The sequence below is a fragment of the Coregonus lavaretus genome, assembly GCF_964263955.1.
Source record: "Coregonus lavaretus genome assembly, chromosome: 9".
NCBI lineage: Eukaryota > Metazoa > Chordata > Actinopteri > Salmoniformes > Salmonidae > Coregonus > Coregonus lavaretus.
In genome coordinates this window covers 28881497-28903883 of record NC_139996.1, presented here as the reverse complement: position 1 = coordinate 28903883, position 22387 = coordinate 28881497, and the positions used below count along the sequence as shown (strand labels likewise).

The 22387-nt window shown below is 40.9% G+C and overlaps 1 protein-coding gene across 2 annotated transcripts in view; it reads left to right on the top strand.

Moving 5' to 3' along the window:
• Window positions 1-5957: 5957 nt before the first annotated feature.
• LOC311134638 (RNA polymerase II elongation factor ELL2-like) overlaps window positions 5958-22387 on the top strand; it is a 41703-nt gene continuing 25273 nt past the window's right edge. Inside the window, exons 1-2 of one of the 2 annotated variants that reach the window (XM_084168378.1) lie at window positions 5958-6101; window positions 9394-9441. In XM_084168378.1, the coding sequence (XP_084024504.1) occupies window positions 5964-6101; window positions 9394-9441 (186 nt within the window). In that variant the 5' untranslated portion in view covers window positions 5958-5963. The remainder of the gene's footprint in view (window positions 6102-9393; window positions 9442-22387) is intronic. The other variant, XM_084168377.1, reaches the window with a different exon arrangement.

Genomic DNA, 22387 nt, shown 5'->3' with positions numbered 1-22387 from the left:
TCAAGCTTCAAGCCTCTGAGACACGACTAGTTGTATTTCATTGTTGGACATCACAGCAGGGAGAATTTACTCAAACAGCTTTGTCAGCACCCTTTTAGGAGCTGGCACGGGGCCCAGGAGGACTACCTCAGGGGAAGGGCTAAATTTGACTCCACAGTACACAGTCCTAATCAGCTGCATCAAAACAATCATTAACTGAGCTCCAGCCTGCCTGTCTGCCTGCCTGCCTCTCTATCTCTCTCTGTCTACACACAGACCAGGGAATCACCTCAGGAACAGACAGACCAGGGGACTCACCTCAGGAACAGACAGACCTCAGAGGATCACCTTCCTTTCACCCCTCTCTTTTCTAAAATATAATTTAACAACTACTCTGGAGCTCCACAAACTCAATACAAACAAGACCTCACACATAGCATAGGACCACACGTAACAGAGGCCAAGATCTGCAATGCATGCACGTTACACTGCATCAGCTTCGGACAAGAAATATCAAACCACACAGAGGCATGACACAGTCTAAGGGCACCCTTGCCTCAGAAATGGCTATATTCTGGAAAGTAGAGTGCAAACAACAAATCTTTACATATACACTGTAGGACAGCTGTATTATCTTTATACTGTTTTGTCCACAAATTGTTTGTCACATCTCAATTAGCTACATTCAGTTGTATGTAAATATCAAGAGGAAGATCCTAAACAACATGATGATTGGGTAATCTGTGTGGGAGATTACACACATTGCGTGGCATACTGTTCATTAGCTCTATCCTATTTTGTTTACCTGTTAGAAACACACAGTTATATGCCTGTGGAGGAATACTTTATTTTATACTTTTTATAAAGGTAACATGACATTTGCCAGCAAATAACTGAATTTACGCCATTTCGTTCACTTAGTTTTCTTTTACAAGTCAAGTGGTAATTTGAAAAATAATGATCAGGTTACAATGGCATGTTGAAGTAAATACTGGATGTGAAGTATCATATGAGTTTGTTTCAGATCCACAGGTGTCAATGTGTTACATTCTATACATGCAATGGCTTATTAATGGGGCATGGGTTGTAAACCCAAGCCATTGACTGTAATTTGAGTGGTGTCCTCCCATAGGGCGTGAGGGAGGGTAGAGGCCTCTGGCCATGTGTGAATGGTGTTTGGAGGAGGCCATCTGCTCCAGTTAATGGTTAATTAGTCAGGCTACTGGGGACAGCCAGGCTGCCCTCTGATCAACAGGTACACTAGGACTGCTCCTAAGTGTGATAATAGATGTCACATTACTTTTTAAATGAGGGGTGATAGATGGCCAAGTCTATGTTTGGGTTTTTACAGTCCCCCCCCCCCCCCCCATAACACAACCTCCTTATTGATTGGAGGAGGGGCTTAGAGAACTTATTTAATTTAACCAAATATCTTCTTCTTTTTTTTTTTACTGAAACTGGTTTGGATGTATATTTTTGTGTTGTAATTGTGTCTTTGCCCTACAGTGGTGCTGTGGATCATGACACTCCCAGCAGTGTTTACCTTCCCAGAAGTCCATAGGTGTACTGTGAATCTGCCAGCAGTAATGTGATCTCGTCCTGTTGCATGGCTATAGCACACTCCTCCAGGGCCTGTGTGTCAAACAGCACTGTGTTACCCACAGCTCCCTCACTGTTAATGGTTTATTTGCACACATATGAAAATCCATTAATGAAGAGTTATTAATTTACTTCGCATACATTGAAACACTATAGCCACATAGAATACCAATGTACAATTTACAATTATGTTGTGTTATGGCTATACTAAGACCTATATCACATGCACATTCTCTGAAGGATCAGGCCAACCCTGTGTTATGTTTAGCAGATTAAGTTGTGTGTGACAGGGTGCAGGACAGGTGTGTTGGAACCTGTCCTGTTGTCAGTCAGAATGTCTTTAGGGCCCACCTGGTTGACATCTCCCTCTCCAATGACGAACACCAGTTTAGGGTCCTTCTCCACCACAGTCCTGTCCTCCAGCACTCCCTGCATTTTGACTGTGACCTCCTGACCCCAGGCTGGGTGCTCAGCTTTCTGGGGGCCAGGTGCCAGCACCTTCTTCCTCAACAGCCGGTCATCTGGGAGAAGGAGGGATCAAGGGGCGGACAGAGAGAGGGAGGAGGGAGGGTGAGAGAGGGGGCAGAGGGTTAATCTGCTTGTTGTTGATCAACAGACACTTGGAGAAAAAACAACTATTAGGAAAGGGCATAATGTCATGTAATACAGTTTAAACTAAATATAATTTCATTAATTAGATTGACATGACCACGAAAAACATGACCACGAAGAAACATGACTTGAAAACAACATCTGTAGAATTTGTTTGCATGCAAATTACAGGCAGTGCCACAACAATTGACAAACAAATGTGTTTACAATAGAACAACATAGTTTGCCATGAGAGCAATATTGCTTCAACAACCATTTCAATATTCCAAGATCATAATTGCTTAAAAGGTTTATGATGATGACTGTATTGAAATAATAACATACCTGTGATGTCCTGCCAGTCTTCAGCCAGGAACAGCTCCTCAAAGCTGGAGAAGATCCACTGCACCATCTCATGGTCTGGGAATAGACTCTCCTCTGTGCTCTCCCTGTCCTCCACAGACTCTGTCTCACTGAACCTCACTGTTTTTGCAAAACTGGGGGTCTTCTTCAGCTTCCTCTCTTCCACACAGGGGGTCTCTGTCTTCTCAGGGATAGGGAGGGAGTTTAACGTAGTGCCAGCGTTCCCTCCACCCTGGATTTCTATCCTGGGGTCTCCCTCCCCATGGGACTCCTTGTCTTCCTGCTGAGGCCCATGGGACAGTTCCTTTTCTTTCTGACTGTCCTTGTCACCAGGACCTGTGTAGGCCTCCTTCAACTCTGGCTCATTGGTCTCCACCACCCGCCTCTCTTGCTCTCCAGGGCAGGGCTCTGTATCCATCTCACTACAGGGAGCAAGGGACACCATCTGTGAAAGCCTCCAAAAGAGATGATCTTCCTCAAGCCTATCTCTCCCCACGCTGCCTGCCTGGCTGGTTGGTTCTGTAGTGTGGAAGCAGTCGCTCGGTCTAGTTACGGCTGAGAAGTGCCTTCATCCTTTAGCGACAGTCTGTAGTTTTTATGAAAATTGATATCCACATAAATTCCTGTTAAATCCAATTTAAAAACATCCATAACCATCTCAAAATCCCAGTTGCATCAATAGTTTTTACCAGAGCTTTGTTTCATCAACTAGAGCTATACGCAGTCTCACCTTAACCTCCTATCAATCCTGCTACATATTCAAGAGAGTTAGGAGCAACAAGAAATGATAAATGGAAAGAAATTGTAAAACAAACAAAGCACACTCGGTCAGCAGGCTTGCGCGGCTGTAATCTGTAGGATTAGAAGAGCAAAATCTAATCTGCCTGAAAGTCTGTAAGCTTCTTAATGACTTCATCGTGCTGCCCCATAATGCAGTTTCCATTAATGCTTTCCACCAATAAGATCTCAGGGACGGCCGTCTTAGGCTCAGTTTTGCTTTACTATGTGGCGCAAGATCTTATTTTCCCTTTTTAAGTAGTCAAGTGTTAAGAGGGAGACTTAGAATGGCCCTGATGACCTGTGTGAGATGCTGGGTGCTTTTTTATTGAGTTGAGTGGATTTCCCTTTATATACTTATCAGCAACAATGTATGCACTTTCTTTCACTCATTTAATCCTCTAATACGTTTGAAGGGAAAATCAATCAAACAGGAACATTTGAGTGGCACAAACTAAATATTACTATAGGATCTGGGGATAATATATTTCTACAAACAGAACAGGTTTTTCGAGGGTTGCCACATACCTTCTGTGGAAGAGGAGCCAGTGAGCAACACTTTCAAGACAAGACAGGCCTCGGTCCTATAGGGACTACACACTGTATCTCATAGAGTGTAGCTTAATAACTCATGGCATGGCAGCCTTCAACCAATATCAGTATACACAGCCACAACCCATGTATTCATAAACTATCCCTCAATTCAAAATGCACTCACAATTTAAATGAAAACAGCTTTTGTTTTGAAACAATGACACAAACGTTTGTTGTGTGCATTATTTGGAGTGTCTGTTAGATATCCCCTGGTACTGTGTCAACATAATATACCATCTTTGTTATATTAATTTGGATAAATTAACTGAGATATTGCAGTAATTGTATACAGTTATTAAAAGCTGCTTTTTTGAGAGTGTGTGTCATTGCTGTTTCTGGTCATGTCGCAACAGGAAAAGTGAAATAAAAATATTCAGACTGTCATGCCTAAACTTAAGACCACTTTCCCAATTTGACTGAAGGGAAAATGAGCCCTTCAGTGAATGCTATGGTTATTTACCTGAAATGGGTATTGAGATAGCATAGAGATAGACAGGTTTACACTTGTAGCTGGATGTCTTGTTGTACCAATTCTGTATAGACTGATTTAAAAATATGCATATTATCTGGATGGAAAATCTCAAATTAATGTTAGATAAATGGTTTAATTGACCACTCAATGGGGAAATGGCTTTCTGAGTTAAACTAAATGCACTAAAGAAGGAAAATTCCAATGCCAAGTATTAACCTTTTGCTGTATTCAAATGAATTAAAATTATAAAATAATGTGTTCATACTATGTATTTTGGTAGTTTGTGTGGAAGCTCAACATGAGGAAAGCTTTTTAATTGTACCTACATATGTTTTTATGATCCCCCTTGTTTTAGCCCCAACCTCCTTAACACTGTTGCACTGCAAAAGTGAGTGATTCACTGAAAGGACCCTGAACATGAGACTAACACACAGCTGTGCAAGAACCACACTTGCATTCTATGATTCCTTAATACCATCACTTGAGAGTTTGGATTTGGGTTGTTAAATCTCCTGAGGTATATTGTCCCACATTGTAGCTACAACCGACAAGAACATTCACAGTGATCATCTTTGGGGTCTGAATTCAATATTTCCTCTTACATTATTGTCAATAGGCAGCATACTGCACTGTACACTGTATATTTGCAGTGATAAGTGTTGTTGATATAGTCTGGTTTAGATAGTCATAGAGAACCTCAGATGGCCATATGGCAATTAAAGACTCTATTAGTGACTGTGAGAGAGCTCCTTAATCCAAGGCCCAAGCATCTTGTCTGTTAGGGATTATGCCTTTAATTAACCCAAATTCCCTAGTTTTTCATCACTGTCCGTTTCACATAATCTGTCTGGGAGCACAGGATTGGTCCACCAGATCAACTGAATATATTTTTGTATTTTTAATCTAGTTCAGAATAAAATCGTTTTTCATATTTTTTCTAGATTTCATATTTCCATGGTTTTTAATCTGGCGATTATTATGACTTCAGGGCTATAGAATAAGTTGGAACCTAGGTTATAAACATATTTGTTTATCTGTATTACCCAATAGGGAGATGATATGATAATAATCATCACATGAAATATAGGAATAACAATGATTCATTATTATTTACAATAGAAGCATACCAAAACATAGTATTTTTGTGTCACACAAGCAATCTTTCCAAAGGTTTTGGTAACATAGAGTCATTAGGCCTATACTATATATTCAGCATTTTTTCTGTGATAGGTCTACCTCAAATTGCTTTCAGTCTATAAGGGAAAGGCTCTCTAGATGGGGGTCTATTTTAACAGATAGCTTTTCCTCCTTTTCCTTCTCATTCAGTAGTAAGAAAATATGGTTTATGCAAACATTCTTCTAAAAGAACCTACAGTATGACATTGTTATTATAATATCAAAACAAAGACATACAAAGACACGTACATGAAGTGTGTGTGTGTGTGTGTGTGTGTGTGTGTGTGTGTGTGTGTGTGTGTGTGTGTGTGTGTGTGCGTGACGTGATCACGGCAACGCATGCAATGGTAACTCCGCCTAGGTCCAAGTGACGTTTCACAGAGAATGTCGCCAATTCACCTCAGTTGTAGACATGGCAGCGCTGAGACAGGAGCGTCGGTATGGGCTCTCCTGTGCAAAAATCAACAAAAACGTTCCAAATAAATCTCTATATCACGTCAAGCTAACTGATACCGCCATTCGAACGCTTGAAGCATATCAGAATCTTAAGGTAAGTCCCATCCGATTTAATTTGCTCTCGCTTCGGTGTTTGTTTAATTGGATACTCCGACTATAGTCTAATCACAATGAAAAGAGGTAGACCACTGGGTTAAAAAGTTTCATAAAGTTAAAAAAGTGTCAGCGAACCAGTAGCCTATCGTTTATTGTGCTTGTTGTACACTGTGCGAGCATTGTAGGCTATCTATGGTTTATTGATCGATGGCATAGTTTACAGTTTTAGTAGTCTATGGTTGTTTGATTATATGGGACCATAGAAATTGTCACAGCATCCAATACACCATTTGAGGTTGTTTGAAATTGCTTTGAAAAATGCCGTTTGTAGTGTGGACTATTAGCATATGTGATCCATTGATGTTTCGAAGTAACGTCTTTTATATGCTTTAATCGTCCAAACATCTATTCGTAATTTAGAAACACTGGAACAAATAATGCTGAAAATAAATAGCCTAAGACCTTAATTAGGCGCTCATCAGCGCTATAACCTACCTGCGAATAAGGAAAATAATGGCTCTCAACATTCATTGTAAATTGCAAATCTATCCAGCAATCTTGTTACTTTAAAAGTAACAGCCTACATGAGCTGTTATGGCTTCTGATAATGTTGCAGTTGATCATTTTGAAAAATGTGTAGCCTAATAGCCGTATTCCTATGTGACATGGATAATATGCAATAAGCATTTCTAAATAACTGTAATTTACATAGGATATGTAGCCTAGCCTATATGTGTTTTTTTTTAGAGAAAAAATACCTTTGGTGCCTGTTGTCAGTGGTAGAAAAAGTACTCAACTGTCATACTTGAGTAAAAGTCAAGATACCTTAATAGAAAATGACTCAAGTGAAAGTCCCCCAGTAAAATACAACTTGAGTAAAAGTAAAAGTATCTGGTTTTAAATGTACTTAAGTACAGTGGTGGAAAAGGTACTCAATTGTCATACTTGAGTAAAAGTAAATGCTATCAATCAAATTCCTTATATGGCACAGTTTTCTTGATATACATTTTATTTACGGACAGCCAGGGGCACACTCCAACACTCAGACATAATTTACAAACGCAGCATTTGTGTTTAGTGAGTCAGCCAGATCCGAGGCGGTAGGGGTGACAACGCATTATATTGATAAGTGTGTGAATTGGACCCAATTGCTGTCCTGCCTGAGCATTTGAAATGTAATGAGTAGTTTTGGGTGCCAGGGAAAATGTATGGAGTAAAAAGTACATATTTTCTTTAGGAATGTAGTGGAGTAAAAGTTGTTAAAAAATATAAATACTCAAGTAAAGTACATATACCCCCAAAACGACTTAAGTAGTACGAAGTATTTTACTTAGTTACTTTACGCCACTGCCTGTTGTAGACTATGAAAAGTAGGGACAACTTGGATTCCTCTACAATCATTGCGGTAAATCTGGACAGCAGCTGGATGGGGACTCGGTCAGTTTCACCCCAACCCCGAGTCTCTTGTTGCTTATTGGGTGGCGGGAGGCAGGGCAGTTTTGTTGCTCTACTCTTGGGCATTGTTTTGCCCTTTAAACGTTTAGAAGCCCGCCCAATTCCAGAGATCATTGGTCCATCAGGTAGTGTAAAACTATGGGTTACTTTCCCCAATGAAAAGGCTTGGCAACTCCCACATCTGCTGTAGGCTGCTGTAGTGACGTGAATGTAAACCGATACAAAATATATATACAGGGGTCTGCTCTCTTTTCAAAAGGCTTTTTTTATAAGTAGATTCTTTATTAACCAAATATTTATAGCTCATGTATAACTACAGTGTGGGATTTAGTTCATCATAGTTCTTCACAAGGTTGTCAAGTCAGGTCATTATCAGTTTCTGTGGGTTTCACTCTATATGAGTAAATTAAGTGCCAGCCTGTAATGTTCATCCTGCAACTGACCATAAAACAAATAGATCCCTAATAAGCGTACCCTTTAAAATACAACATGAGCTGTAGGCCTATTGAGCAATGACCAGAGGGAAAGAGAGTGGCATGATGACCTCTCCCAAAACCATCTACAATAGATAAACATTTTACATTTAAGTCATTTAGCAGACGCTCTTATCCAGAGCGACTTACAAATTGGTGCATTCAACTTAGGATAGCCAGTGGGACAACCACATCTTGATCACAGTAAGTACACTTCTTCAAACAAGCAGATGTGAGCAAAGTCAGTGCAATAGGGGACAACTACATCTCGATCACAGGCCTGTTGACCATGGCTGCAGCTGTACCTTTCAGATAATGGCTCTTATCTCTTGACCCTGTATCATCGCTAGGAGTACCTCAGAGAGAACAGTTTTTGTTGTCTCCAATGTTACATACTAGTCATATACATTTACATTTACATCATTTAGCAGACGCTCTTATCCAGAGCGACTTACAAATTGGTGATACAGGTACTGATCCTTCTTGACAGTTCAGGAACACTTGAAACATGCACAGTGTGGTCACCTCTTTACAGTTACATAAAGGCTTATTTGCAGGACAGCTTTGTACATGGAGGGCAGGTTTGTGCAAGTCACAGTACGGTGGGCTGATAAAATGTAGCCCACTTGTAAACAAAGATACAGTTTGTTCTCAAGCCTGCTTCTAACTCTAGTCATTTTGATGAGAAATCAGCTGAGAAAATGATTAGGGATTTTACGCTAAAAGCTTTGTGATGAAGCTTTTTCATGATTCTTTCTCTCTCTCGTTCTCTCCCCTCGCTCTCTCTCTCTCACTCTCTCTCTCTCTCTTTCACCTGCTCTCTATCGCTCCCACCCCCCTCCCTCCCTCCCTCCCCAATTTCTAGTTGACTATGAGAACTAGTTGAGTGAAACAAGTTTTCTGTGCTCTAGATTGATTAATCAGACACATTCCAGTGCAGATTAGCGGTGAAGCAACCTTGATCTGTGGGCCGTTTTTATTATTGAATTAACACTTAAGAGGTTGTACTTCGGTCATTGGGGCAAATAAGGGATGGGAAACTATCATTATTGTGATGGTTAGCTAATGGGTATAATTTGCCCCACTGAACTAAGTAGTACTGTTTTAATAGATTCTTATCTTGATTCATAAATCACTATTGCTGTGGGAGAAATTGCCGGTATTGAGAGTGTAATCGCAGCAAATATATCTACTAGCAGAGCTTGACCAGATATGTAATATGTATTATTAAATAACAATATTTCATTTCAAAATGTAGTGTTACCTGATGTATTTTAGATTTAATCTTATTTTATTTACCTGTAATGCTTGAGTCTGTTATATTACATGATAACCACTTTCCCCCTTTTTTTCTCTCCCCAGGGATCCTTACCAAATCAGCCAGCAATTTCCTTCAAGGGGAGCCAGGGGGTAAGATGAATGTGTTTTTGCACACCCATTCTAATGCTTCAGAAATCAAATGCTTTAATTAGTTCTGATTTGCCGTCCAGGCAGCACATTCGTAACCGTTCCTCCACTGCATTTTTAATGAGATCCAAAAACATGGCTTGAAAGAAGAGGGCAGTTCAGTTGCATGCATCCACCGACAAAACCCTGATGGCCTGCCTGATTAGATTGCACATGTTGTGAAGATATTGTTCTATTCTTCAGCTGGTGGTTATTGTTGCCTTATAGGGTTATACAGTAGAATGGAGCTGTTCTCACATTTGTCGTTATAAATACATAAAAAGCTTGACTGTCTTGCAAAGGGACCATCAGTGTTTAATGTGACCTCCTTTGCATTTGTGGCATGTGTGAGTTTAGGTTTGTTATGCTTCAGCTTTCCATGTTAGATTTAGAACCGGATTCAATCAGACCTGCCACAGCAATGTTTATACAGAGTCTTTATTTACACAGCTACAGTACTGCCAGTTATTCTGAAACCTGGAAGCATATACTTGGTATTTTCACAGTATTCCAGGACCATGTTTGTGATTTTATCTGACTACAGGGAAAAATATGTGATAATATGCTAATGCATAAATACTGCAAACCGGGTTTGTTTAATCATAGCTCTGTGTCATGTTATCCTTGATGCTGAGTGTAGTCAGACCTAGTACATATAATACCGAAACACTTGGCAGTGAAAGGGAGAAGACATTCCTGTGAAGCAGCAGTAAAGAAAGATGCCTGTGTCCAACCAGATTAGCCGGGCACTAGAGCACCCTCCCCAGCGCTGCCTGCTAGCCTACTGCACATTTACCACACAATCGGCCCTGTCTAAAAGGAGCTGCTCTAATCCCTGCAAGAGCCAATTGCATTGACAAAAGTGACTTTGCTCTGTACACAAACACTGGCCTGTGTGCTCACACGGGCCCTAAGAGAGGGTACACTATACCCCCAGGCTGCTAGCCAGGTTACTGGGTCAGGCTGGCAACTGAAAAGGCTTTGTTTGGAGAGGGGGAGGAGGTTGGGGAGTTGGTGAACCCGAGGGAGCCCCATGTCTCCACGCTTGTTGTCTCTGTGTAGACATGAAAGAGCCGAGATGAGGAAAGGGGGATGCTATGGCAGCCATGGAATTGTTCTCCCTCTGTCTGCGCTGTTCTTTATGGCGCTTCATCAGAAAATAATAAAGTACTCTGATACAGAACGTAGCTTAAGTAAACACAAACATATGAAAGGCATATGCAAGCCAGCGAGTGTTGTAATTGAACATATGTGAAATGGAAGAGATGAATACGGATAGGCGACATCAGTCGTTCTGTTTAGCAATTTTAAGTGTATGCAATTAAAGTATGCTTTAATCACTGAATAGGATTTTGTGATTATATCTTTGTTGGCACATTATATATTCAAATTGCTTTAGTGGAATTCAAGCATAGGCTCCCTCCCCCTCTGACAGCGGCCCCCTGCGCTGGCCGACTGGGCTTTAATGAGCTATCTGCCGTTGGAGGGAGAGCAGATTAAGCTGTTAATGGGGGGAGGATGGTGGTGAATGTGGCAGACTGGAGTACACCAGACAGAGGGGGACCAATGGGCTCTAAGGTGCCTAACAACAGCACAGTCACAGTAAACAGTGTCCTTACCCATCATATCTACAGCAGCTCTTAACATTTCAAAACCAGTGTTGAGTGATATCATTTTCCTGTACTCCTGAGATGTGAATGTAGACTAGTGGACAAGGAGTGGGTATGTGATGAAAGGGGTGATGCTTGTGACCAGTGATAGGTGGCATTGTCCTCTCAGATGTGCCCTACTGGTAAAAAAAAAATCCTGCTCTTGTCTCAGGGCTTGCTAGCTCACGTCACATTTCCATTTCCAGTGCCACTAAGCCAAGGGAATTCCCATAACCACTCAGTTGGCACCTCTCCAGGCTCTGTGGTGTGAGGGGTTAGTTCCCATATCCAGCCTGGTCCAATAGACTAGATTTAACATAGTGAACGTAAACCCGTGGACACTCAAATTAGTATGACATGTTATGTTTGGTATGGTTACGTCAGACAGATGGTTACTTAAGGCAAAAACAAAAGTAGAGTGGTTGGTCGGGCGGGATGGATGGGGGTATAACGCGAACGTCTAGCAACCCAACTTTAGCATTTTAGTTAATTAGCAACTTTTCAACTACTAACTACTTTTTAGCTACTTGGCAACTACTTAGCATGTTAGCTAACCCTTCCCCTAACCCTAACCTTAACCCTTTTAGCTAACCTTTCCTATAACCCAAACCTTAACCCTATAACCTAACTCCTAAACTTAACCCTAACCCCTAGCCTAGCTAACATTAGCCAGATAGCTATTATTAGGGACCTAGCTAGAATTGAATGAAAATGAAAATGTATGCTGTCACTAACTGTAAGTCGCTCTGGAAAAGAGCGTCTGCTAAATGACTAAAATGTAAATGTAAAATGTAAATTCGTAACATATCAAACTTTTTGCAAATTCGTAACATATTGTACATTTAGCAAATTCGTAATATATCATACGAAATGGGTGATGGACATCCACAAATTAATACATACTGTACTATTCGAAACGTAATATATCATACTAAATGGCTTGTCTCTGATTTACGTACATAATATTATGAAATGCTCTGAGACCAGGTTGCCCTATCAAGCAATGCCATTCTGTGGTTGACACACAGCTTTCCTCTGGCTATGTGGCCAGCTCTGTATCACCTGGTGATGTGTAGTCACTCATGCATGACAAGGGCTCACATTGTCCCCCCAGTGATAAGGATGGAACAACTAGCTACCCTTGTCATATCAAAATGTTATTGAAGGAAGTAAATTAAAAAAGCTTGATCAATAATGAGCATTCAGTTGCAGTGGTTAGAGAAATCGTCACCAGGGATTTAGGAATTTATTCAATCTAGGTTTAGGTTCTCATGGACTGGAATTTCACATCCTAGTGCTTATTTTCTTTTACTTCTGGTGAAGCAGTCTGTTAGCTGGCATGTCTGCTTAGTAGAAATTGAATCTCTTATTAGCTCTTAGCTCTCTTATTTTGCCTCCAATTATAGGTCACATGCTTAGTTTTGTTTATTTTTACTGTGCTTTGACAGCATTGAACATATTATCCATCTCTGTCATGTCGAGTGTATGTACACAAATGAACAGTGTGTGAATTTCAAGTTGTATATCACATCTAATGTAGCGACTGTATTTATTTAAAAGAGTTATGCCCAATGAGCCCTGTTACAGTATCTGTGCCATATGGTGACAATTCATTCATTGTATGGATATTTGGGAGATTGGGTAGTGTTGATTTTGGATTAGGTTGGCACGGCATTTACTCATGGCTCTGTTGTGAGGCTATATAATTCTATCACATAATCCTGCCGTCTGATCACTTTTCTGTTTGCCTCCAGAAATATTCCTGCAAATGATGGGATTCCTGTTTTGCTTGACACTCAGCTTCCCAAATAAGAACTAGAAAAAGTACAGGATGCCCTCAAAATGGGATCTCTACCAGAAATACTATAACATCTCTTGCCAGAAATGCTATAATACACAGTGTTAGAGCCACAGTTTTGAAAACATGTAAGCTCTACAGTCGGTCTGGGCTATACATTGCAGAGCCGTCTCCTCCTGTGTTGTGTGTCACATTAATGGTGATCTCATCCCCCTCCAGATATGGGGGAAACCCTGGATAGGAAGTCGCTCTGGATAAGAGCGTCTGCTAAATGACGTAAATGTAAATGTAGGAGTTGATATGGTAATTTCCATGCAAAAGGACCCATGAGCACCAACATGTGAAGTTCATAGGAGCATGTCAAATTGGGTGTCAAATGAAAGCTAAGAGTCTATATATTTTTTTTCTTTTTTAATTAAGGCATATATAGATTAGGAATAAGCAAAGGCTTTGATTTCTGGTCAAACAGATGGAAAAGGGTTTTTAGAAAACATCTACCAGAAAGTCTTAAAAGGAATTAGAAATATATCAAAAGACCCCTACCAACTAATATCAACATTTTATATTTAGTTTTGGAGACATTTTCCTGCCTTCTGTAAGTTTAAGAAACATTGACTTGTGCCTTGAAATTCGGTTACCAAAAACCAACATACAGTATCTTTATGATATTTTCTAATTTATCTCCCTCATGAAGAGGGAGGATAATTAAAGTTTACAGAAGTAACAACTAAAGCCAGACCTATCAATTAGTTCATGTTTTACTGATATCAATTTTGTTTATTAATTATTAAGTGATTAAATTAAGTTTTTTCGGAATTTCCGAAGAAGTAAGAAGAATGCCGAAGAATGTAAGAATAATACCCAAATATGCAAAGGGAGAAATGTTGTATGTACAATGTACCTATTTAGGATACATCACCATGAAGAGAATGACATTCATATCCATAATGATGCATTTCTGTGTGGTACAGATCAGGGACACATAATACAATTCCATTACCGGGTGTAAATCCAATTCACTTACTGTAGTTCAATAACCAAAATAGATTTTTTCAAAGTCAATGTATCATGTCATAGATGACACCACATTATTTTTGCAGACATCGTTGAATCTTAATTCGGAGCAGATATTTAAGAGTTTTTGGAAAACGTGGACACAGAAATGGAGGGAGAATGTACAGAAATTCTGTTAACAAATTTGCATTTTCCAGTAAATGTGTTTTTGTAAAATGTTCAGTGTGAATTGTTGAAAGTAGTCCTTGTGCATAGAGTTGTATGGTGTGTTAAACTTTGAAATCAATCGTTTTTGTTTGGCATACATTGTAAGTGAAAAATCTGAGCCTCAAAGCAATTCTGTTACTGTGGAATTGCCCATCTCTTATTTTTATTTTTAATTTTTTTTAGGGGGTAGATCAGCTTTAATATTAAAGATAGATTGTAACTTCCATCAATGTAATTGTCTGCATCACTTCCAATCCCCCATATGTTTTTTTTCTTCTCGCAAATATATATATATACAGTGGGGAGAACAAGTATTTGATACACTGCCGATTTTGCAGGTTTTCCTACTTACAAAGCATGTAGAGGTCTGTAATTTTTATCATAGGTACACTTCAACTGTGAGAGACGGAATCTAAAACAAAAATCCAGAAAATCACATTGTATGATTTTTAAGTAATTAATTTGCATGACATAAGTATTTGATCACCTACCAACCAGTAAGAATTCCGGCTCTCACAGACCTGTTAGTTTTTCTTTAAGAAGCCCTCCTGTTCTCCACTCATTACCTGTATTAACTGCACCTGTTTGAACTCGTTACCTGTATAAAAGACACCTGTCCACACACTCAATCAAACAGACTCCAACCTCTCCACAATGGCCAAGACCAGAGAGCTGTGTAAGGACATCAGGGATAAAATTGTAGACCTGCACAAGGCTGGGATGGGCTACAGGACAATAGGCAAGCAACTTGGTGAGAAGGCAACAACTGTTGGCGCAATTATTAGAAACTGGAAGAAGTTCAAGATGACGGTCAATCACCTTCGGTCTGGGGCTCCATGCAAGATCTCACCTCGTGGGGCATCAATGATCATGAGGAAGGTGAGGGATCAGCCCAGAACTACACGGCAGGACCTGGTCAATGACCTGAAGAGAGCTGAGACCACAGTCTCAAAGAAAACCATTAGTAACACACTACGCCATCATGGATTAAATTCCTGCAGCGCACGCAAGGTCCCCCTGCTCAAGCCAGCGCATGTCCAGGCCCGTCTGAAGTTTGCCAATGACCATCTGGATGATCCAGAGGAGGAATGGGAGAAGGTCATGTGGTCTGATGAGACAAAAATAGAGCTTTTTGGTCTAAACTCCACTCGCCGTGTTTGGAGGAAGAAGAAGGATGAGTACAACCCCAAGAACACCATCCCAACCGTGAAGCATGGAGGTGGAAACATCATTCTTTGGGGATGCTTTTCTGCAAAGGGGACAGGACGACTGCACCGTATTGAGGAGAGGATGGATGGGGCCATGTATCGCGAGATCTTGGCCAACAACCTCCTTCCATCAATAAGAACATTGAAGATGGGTCGTGGCTGGGTCTTCCAGCATGACAACGACTCGAAACACACAGCCAGGGCAACTAAGGAGTGGCTCCGTAAGAAGCATCTCAAGGTCCTGGAGTGGCCTAGCCAGTCTCCAGACCTGAACCCAATAGAAAATCTTTGGAGGGAGCTGAAAGTCCGTATTGCCCAGTGACAGCCCCGAAACCTGAAGGATCTGGAGAAGGTCTGTATGGAGGAGTGGGCCAAAATCCCTGCTGCAGTGTGTGCAAACCTGGTCAAGACCTACAGGAAACGTATGATCTCTGTAATTGCAAACAAAGGTTTCTGTAACAAATATTAAGTTCTGCTTTTCTGATGTATCAAATACTTATGTCATGCAATAAAATGCAAATTAATTACTTAAAAATCATACAATGTGATTTTCTGAATTTTTGTTTTAGATTCCGTCTCTCACAGTTGAAGTGTACCTATGACCTCTACATGCTTTATAAGTAGGAAAACCTGCAAAATCGGCAGTGTATCAAATACTTGTTCTCCCCACTGTATATACATGTACATATAAATACATATACATACATATATATATACATATCCTTTAAAAAATATATATTTCCCTTTATTACTTTCCAACCCCACCACCCTTTCCCTAATTGGAGTAAACTAGTGAACAACAATGCTTAGGCCTCTTCTTCCAGCTTATACATACTATCTACATTTTATGGACACAGTCAATTTTACAATAATTATATTTTGTTGGTTTTTACTCCTGAACTTCATCTACCCTCAACATCACGATCATTTTCATGATGTCCATCCGGTTTGCTTCTATATGCCATATCTTTCTAACTGTGCTCTTTCACAAAAGCTCTCAACCTATAACCTATATACTGATTATGGACACAGTATGCTTTACATTAGTTATCTTGTTGTTATTAGTTGTTGTTATTAGTCCCACCCTTCAGCTCCATTCAACCCCTCCCATCTATCTCTTAACACCATCCATATTGGATTTCTATTTGCCATATATTTTTCAACTGTACTGTGATGTTTTACAAAAGTTCTGAACCCTTCTATTCTCATTGTTTCTACAGATTGTAAATTGAAAATAAACATTTTTGCTAAAAGTATTATTATATTATTGATCGATTGACTATGACTTTTCAGATCACCCAGTAGTACTGTCTGCAGGGTTAGCTCCAGGTAAATATTGCAATCCTTTAGCCATTCCTGGACCTGTGTCCAAAAACAAGCTACAAATGGACAGTACCAAAACAAATGATCTAATGATTCTGTTTCTTCGCAGCAAAATCTGCAGAGCTGGGAAGATTGTATCCCCCATTTAAATAACATTCTATTGGTAGCAAGATTTTTGTATAATAATTTAAATTGAAAAATTCTAAGTTTAGAATCCGGCATCGTTTTGCATATCAGTTCATAAACACTATGCCATGAAATCGGTACGTCAAAAATCTCTTCCCAACTATTTTGCAATCTATTTGGGACGGCTGTCAATCCTTTGGTCCTTAAATGAAACTGGTATACTTTTTTATTTCTCACAATTTTCTTTAACTAATTATGTTCTTTAATGCAAATGTAAGATCTTAATTTGATCACTCTTCTGTTGATGAGAATTTTGCTGCACAGCAAGAAATGCAAACTTGTAGTGTATTCAAGCTTTAAAAAGTCTTCTAAAGTTTGTAATTTCAACTTGAAAATATCAGACTTGATTTGTCCTAATGTAAAACCCCTACAAAAAATATCCATTAATTATTATCCACATAATAATTCACATTTCCTGCTGCTGCAGGATTGTTTTCCTGATGTAGCAAACTGGCTCAAATTTAAGATCCTACATCTGTATACACTTAGGGTGTACAAAACAGTAGGAACACCTTCCTAATATTGAGTTGCACCCCCTTTTGCCCTCAGAACAGCCTCAAAACAGCTAGCAAAACAGTCCTGTAGCTTAGCATCTGCTTCATCTGACCACTTTTTTATTGACCGAGCCACTGGTGCTTCCTGCTTTAGTTTTTGCTTGTAAGCAGGTATCAGGAGGATTGAATTATGGTCAGATTTGCCAAATGGAGGGTGAGGGAGAGCTTTGTACGTGTCTCTGTGTGTGGAGTAAAGGTGGTCTAGAGTTTTTTCGCCTCTGGTTTCACATTTAACATGCTGGTAGAAATGAGGTAAAATGGATTTAAGTTTCCCTGCATTAAAGTCCCCAGCCACTAGGAGCGCCGCCTCTGGATGAGCGTTTTCCTGTTTGCTTATGGCCGTATACAGTTCATTGAGAGCGGTCTTAGTGCCAGCATCGGTTTGTGGTGGTAAATAGACAGCTACGAAGAATATACACTGCTGTTCAAAAGTTTGGGGTCACTTAGAAATGTCCTTGAAAAGCAAATTTTTTGTCCATTTAAAATAACATCAAATTGATCAGAAATACAGTGTAGACATTGTTAATGTTGTAAATGGATATTGTAGCTGGAAACAGCTGATTTTTTATGGAATATCTACATAGGTGTACAGAGGCCCATTATCAGCAACAATCAGTCCTGTGTTCCAATGGCACGTTGTGTTTGCTAATACAAGTTTATCAAGGCTAATTGATCATTAGAAAACCCTTTTGCAATTATGTTAGCACAGCTGAAAAGAAGCAATAAAACGGACCTTCTTGAGACTAGTTGAGTATCTGGAGCATCAGCAATTGTGGGTTCGATTACAGGCTCAAAATGGCCAGAAACAAATAACTTTCTTCTGAAACTTGTCAGTCTATTCTTGTTGTGAGAAATGAAGGCTATTCCATGCGAGAAATTGCCAAGACACTGAAGATCTCGTACAACGCTGTGTACTACTCGTCCACGTCAGTTATTATTTTCTGAAAGCTAATTAGAATAACAATAAGAGGAATGCAGTTAGAGGTCCTTTCCCAGTGGCACAGCTAGAGGGTGGGGGCAGTCGTCGTTCAGGCACACGACGTTCTATTCATCCAGATGTGTCAAGCTAGGAAAAATGCTCTGCGTGCCCTGCGCATCTGAGGCCCACTGTTTTGACTGGCAAAGCTTTTGGCCCGAGTATTTTGGGATCACAGTATCTGAGGGACAAGCCTAATGAGACATCTCCCAGTCCAGGGAAGACTGGCTTTCTTTCTTTAGCAAGCACCTCTGATATTGAGAAAGCTAGTGTAACTCTGAAGTAGTGATTCGAGGAGGATATTATTCCAAGTTATCGCACTACAAGGGCTTTTAGAAAGCACATATTTGCATGTTTTTGTGTAGTAATTAAGCATGTAACTTAAAACAGATATGGAACTGGAGGTACAGAGTTCTGACGTTTTGATTGTTTGGTGCATTGGACTGAGACCATGTTGATTCCCAGGTGCACTGACCTATCTGGCCTGGCATCGCCTCAGAGAGTGTGTGTGGTCCCCTTATCAGGATGACTAATAGATCCAGGATGTTGTAGCGCTGCTCACATATTAGGTCAACCATCTTGTTTATTAGCACATGTCAAAAATCTATTAGAAATATTGATTGAAACACCCAGCCCCCATTGTTTATATTTGTACAGTTATAGTGTTCTCCTTTCATTACATCAACAGTGATAGGAACATCATGGCAGCTATTTATATAACATCACAGGAATAGGCTAAACCAAGGAGATCCTGTTGGATCTAAATCCATTGATGGAAGATGCCTCACCATTCTGTAAACCAGTAAGCACTGACACAGAAGCTACCTAGGAGGGTAATAACATAACATCACTTTGAAATACTGTTTTTTCATTAGTGCAACAAACGGCCATCAGCGAGAATGAAAAGCAGTATGTGATGTTAGAAAGAGCAAGCCTCTGTTCCGCCGATCTTTCTGTTTGTCTGGTTGGTTGTTCGGCTGTCAGCAATGGTAACTTTTCCTGAACTCTTCCCACATCCATTATTTTTCCAGCATTTACAAATGCAGCACAACAGGATACAAGCAACACTGCCCCTGTAAACAAAGATGTTTACGGAAGTGGAATGGTCAGAGAGCAGAGTTTCTGTCTGAAGTCTGTAGTGGTTGTGTTTTTTAGGGCTCAAATCACTAGAGTACTACAGACTGAGCTATTGTTTAACCTAAAGAAGAATAACAACCTCGTTGTTGACCAGATTTACAGTGGGAGATATACTGTACAGGAGGGGGTGAGTTGGTGACCCATGTGTTTGCTGAGGTTGACAGATTAGCCCAGCCTCTCTTGGAGAAGGCACGTTTTGCTTGGCATAAGAGCCAATACCTTGGGGGATGCTGTAGCCACGACAATTCTCACCCCCTAGTCCTCTCAACAACCCCCTTCAAACCCCCACCCCTCCTCTCTGTGGATCCCCAGTCTTTTTCAATAGTAGGGCTGATTTTGAAATACAGGAACAAAGCCTCACTAAAAGCATGATTTAAAGGAGAGGTGATCTCAGGCATTGTATTCATGATCTATGAGTCATTGATCATACGGTAAACAGCGGGAGGATTGTGGAGAGCAGGAATGAATATGTGCCCCGGATTTCCCTGAGGCATCGTCTGCCTTTGTTGCCTTCCATGGTTGTCTGCATGTGTCATTGGAATAATGCCTTCCTTTTAAATGCCACTTGTAAGCTTCCTTTTCCTTTTTGACCAATAGTTCTGTGTGGAATTTTGAGAATGTCTTAGCAGTGTTTCCCCATAGTACACATGGATCCAGCATGTGTGTACTGCTGTTTGTGAGGAGATGCAGCGTGGCAGTGAGCGGGAATGCTGCTGGCCCCAGCTCTAATCCACCCCCCTCCTCCTCCCATAGTAGTTCTCTCTGTTCTGTTTGTTGCCTCATTGGGATGCTTTGGTGATTACCACATACCAGAGAGACAGGTAAAGAGGGGACTGTGGAGTGCCATCCCTCATGCACGAGCTGAGCTGGGAGTCACACTGTGACAGTGCTGTCCCCCTAGCCCGCTCCAGCCGCCTGCCACACGTCCCTGCTGTTCATGAATAATCCAGGCTGGCTGACGGGCCATTGCACTCAGCTCTGTGGGGGAAGATGCAAGAACAAAAGACAGGCAGCTCACAGCAGCAGCCATGACTGTGCAGACAGGGATGAGAGGACAATGGCCAGTAGTGTCAGTACAGACAAGGGCAGGCGGCACAGACTAGAGCAAATCATGTTTGTATATCTAGGCACCTGCTCCCATCACTGTGCTGCCATGCTAAATACCAGATCTAGGATCTCTACCTGCTCGCTAATGTCCATAGACCCAAACATCAACAAATAAATACTTTCCTGGCAGATGGGTGGTTAGCAGGAGGAAAAAAAGTATATCTCTTTACCAGAATCATTTTCTCAACCGCCACCAAATGTAAGGCAGAAGAAGAGCAGCATGATCAGAAATAATAAATAGTGTTAATGCTGTCTGTGCGTCAAAATGGGGAGTTTTCCATGGACACCAATGAGGGGTGCCCTTTGTCCTGCTCCAACGGCAGAGCCATGTTGTTCTGTTCCAGTCCAGTTCACACCTTACAACAGCCTGAAGGTATTTGACATCTCCAAACACACAGGGCTGGCCGGGAGCAGGCTGCAGCAGATGTGCCTGGGCCTGGGGCCACAGTGGGGGTTATTGTATCTGCCCCAGCGCCCCGTCGAGAGACTATTCTGACAAGGTGCTGAGGATTGTCAATCTGATGCCATTTTGCTGGGATGACACTAACTGTCCAACCGCCAAGTTCAGCTCACAGGATGGACACAACTGGACAAAGCTGACTGACTCACCACTCCTCTGACAGTACACTGCTCACTGACTCCCATTTGTTCTGTTGGGAGTTTTTAGAATAATTTGTATATGTTATCCATTCTTTCTCACAATTTATTTTATAATTGTCCTGTAACTTGTCTTCAGGGTATTGTACAAGGATTTCAACTAAATACATTTAGTGTAATATGGCATAGCTAACTATTTTAAATGTCCCTTGGAATGATCAGATAAAATAAAGAGTACAGACAGAAGGGTGATGCCTAATTCCTGTGGTTAGTGAATGCTAAATAGCGATTTGTTTCCTATGTAGGCCTAAGTAGTTAGTTGGAGGCATTGACCACGGATGTTGATGTTTGGTTGAAGCGTGGCATACGGCCTCAGCTGCAGCGTAGCTTAGGAGATGTTTGACCTTAGTCCTTCCATGTGACCTGCAGGAGTGTGGGGCTCCCCCGGCGTAACCAGAGATGGAAAGGGCAGGCTCACACTGCCTGGAACAGACACGGGCCCCGGAGGCCTGGGGGCCTAGGGCAAGGACAGCTTTATGGTACAACCTGCCTGCCCTGTGTGAGTCTGCTCTATGGAAATACACATCTCTGTTACTCACACTGATATTAGACTTACCTGTCAATGTGGGTGGTGGTTCTGGAACAGAAAGGGACCAAGGTAAACGTCATGTTAGATTTCCATCAGTTTGGAAAATGGGAACCAACAAAATATTGATTATTTTTCATTTAGTTTGACTAACATTTAAAATATTTCAACAGCTTTGTTGTGATCAACATTTTTATAGATTTTTTTTTAAACATACACAAAAGCCTACAAAATGTAGACCAAGCTTTTTTGTGTACCTTTTCTATTAAGTGTTTGTTCGAAACCCTCTAGCATGAATAACTGTCCTGGGAAATGTAATCTGAAGACAGGAGAAAGTGGCAGGTAGCCAGTTGATGATGGCCCCTGTTTGCTCAGACAGAGCTTTTAACCGGAGTGCCTCATGTTTTAAAGCCCTTAAACTTCACACCAGGTACTGTAGGGGCTAAAAGCTGCCAGGGGAGATGGTCTCTCCCCCAGGAGCCAGGAGCGCAGAGCTGGGAACTAATGGGTTAAATTACATATGGGTATGAAGATGGAGAAGGAAGCTGTGAATAAAACGGACTGACCT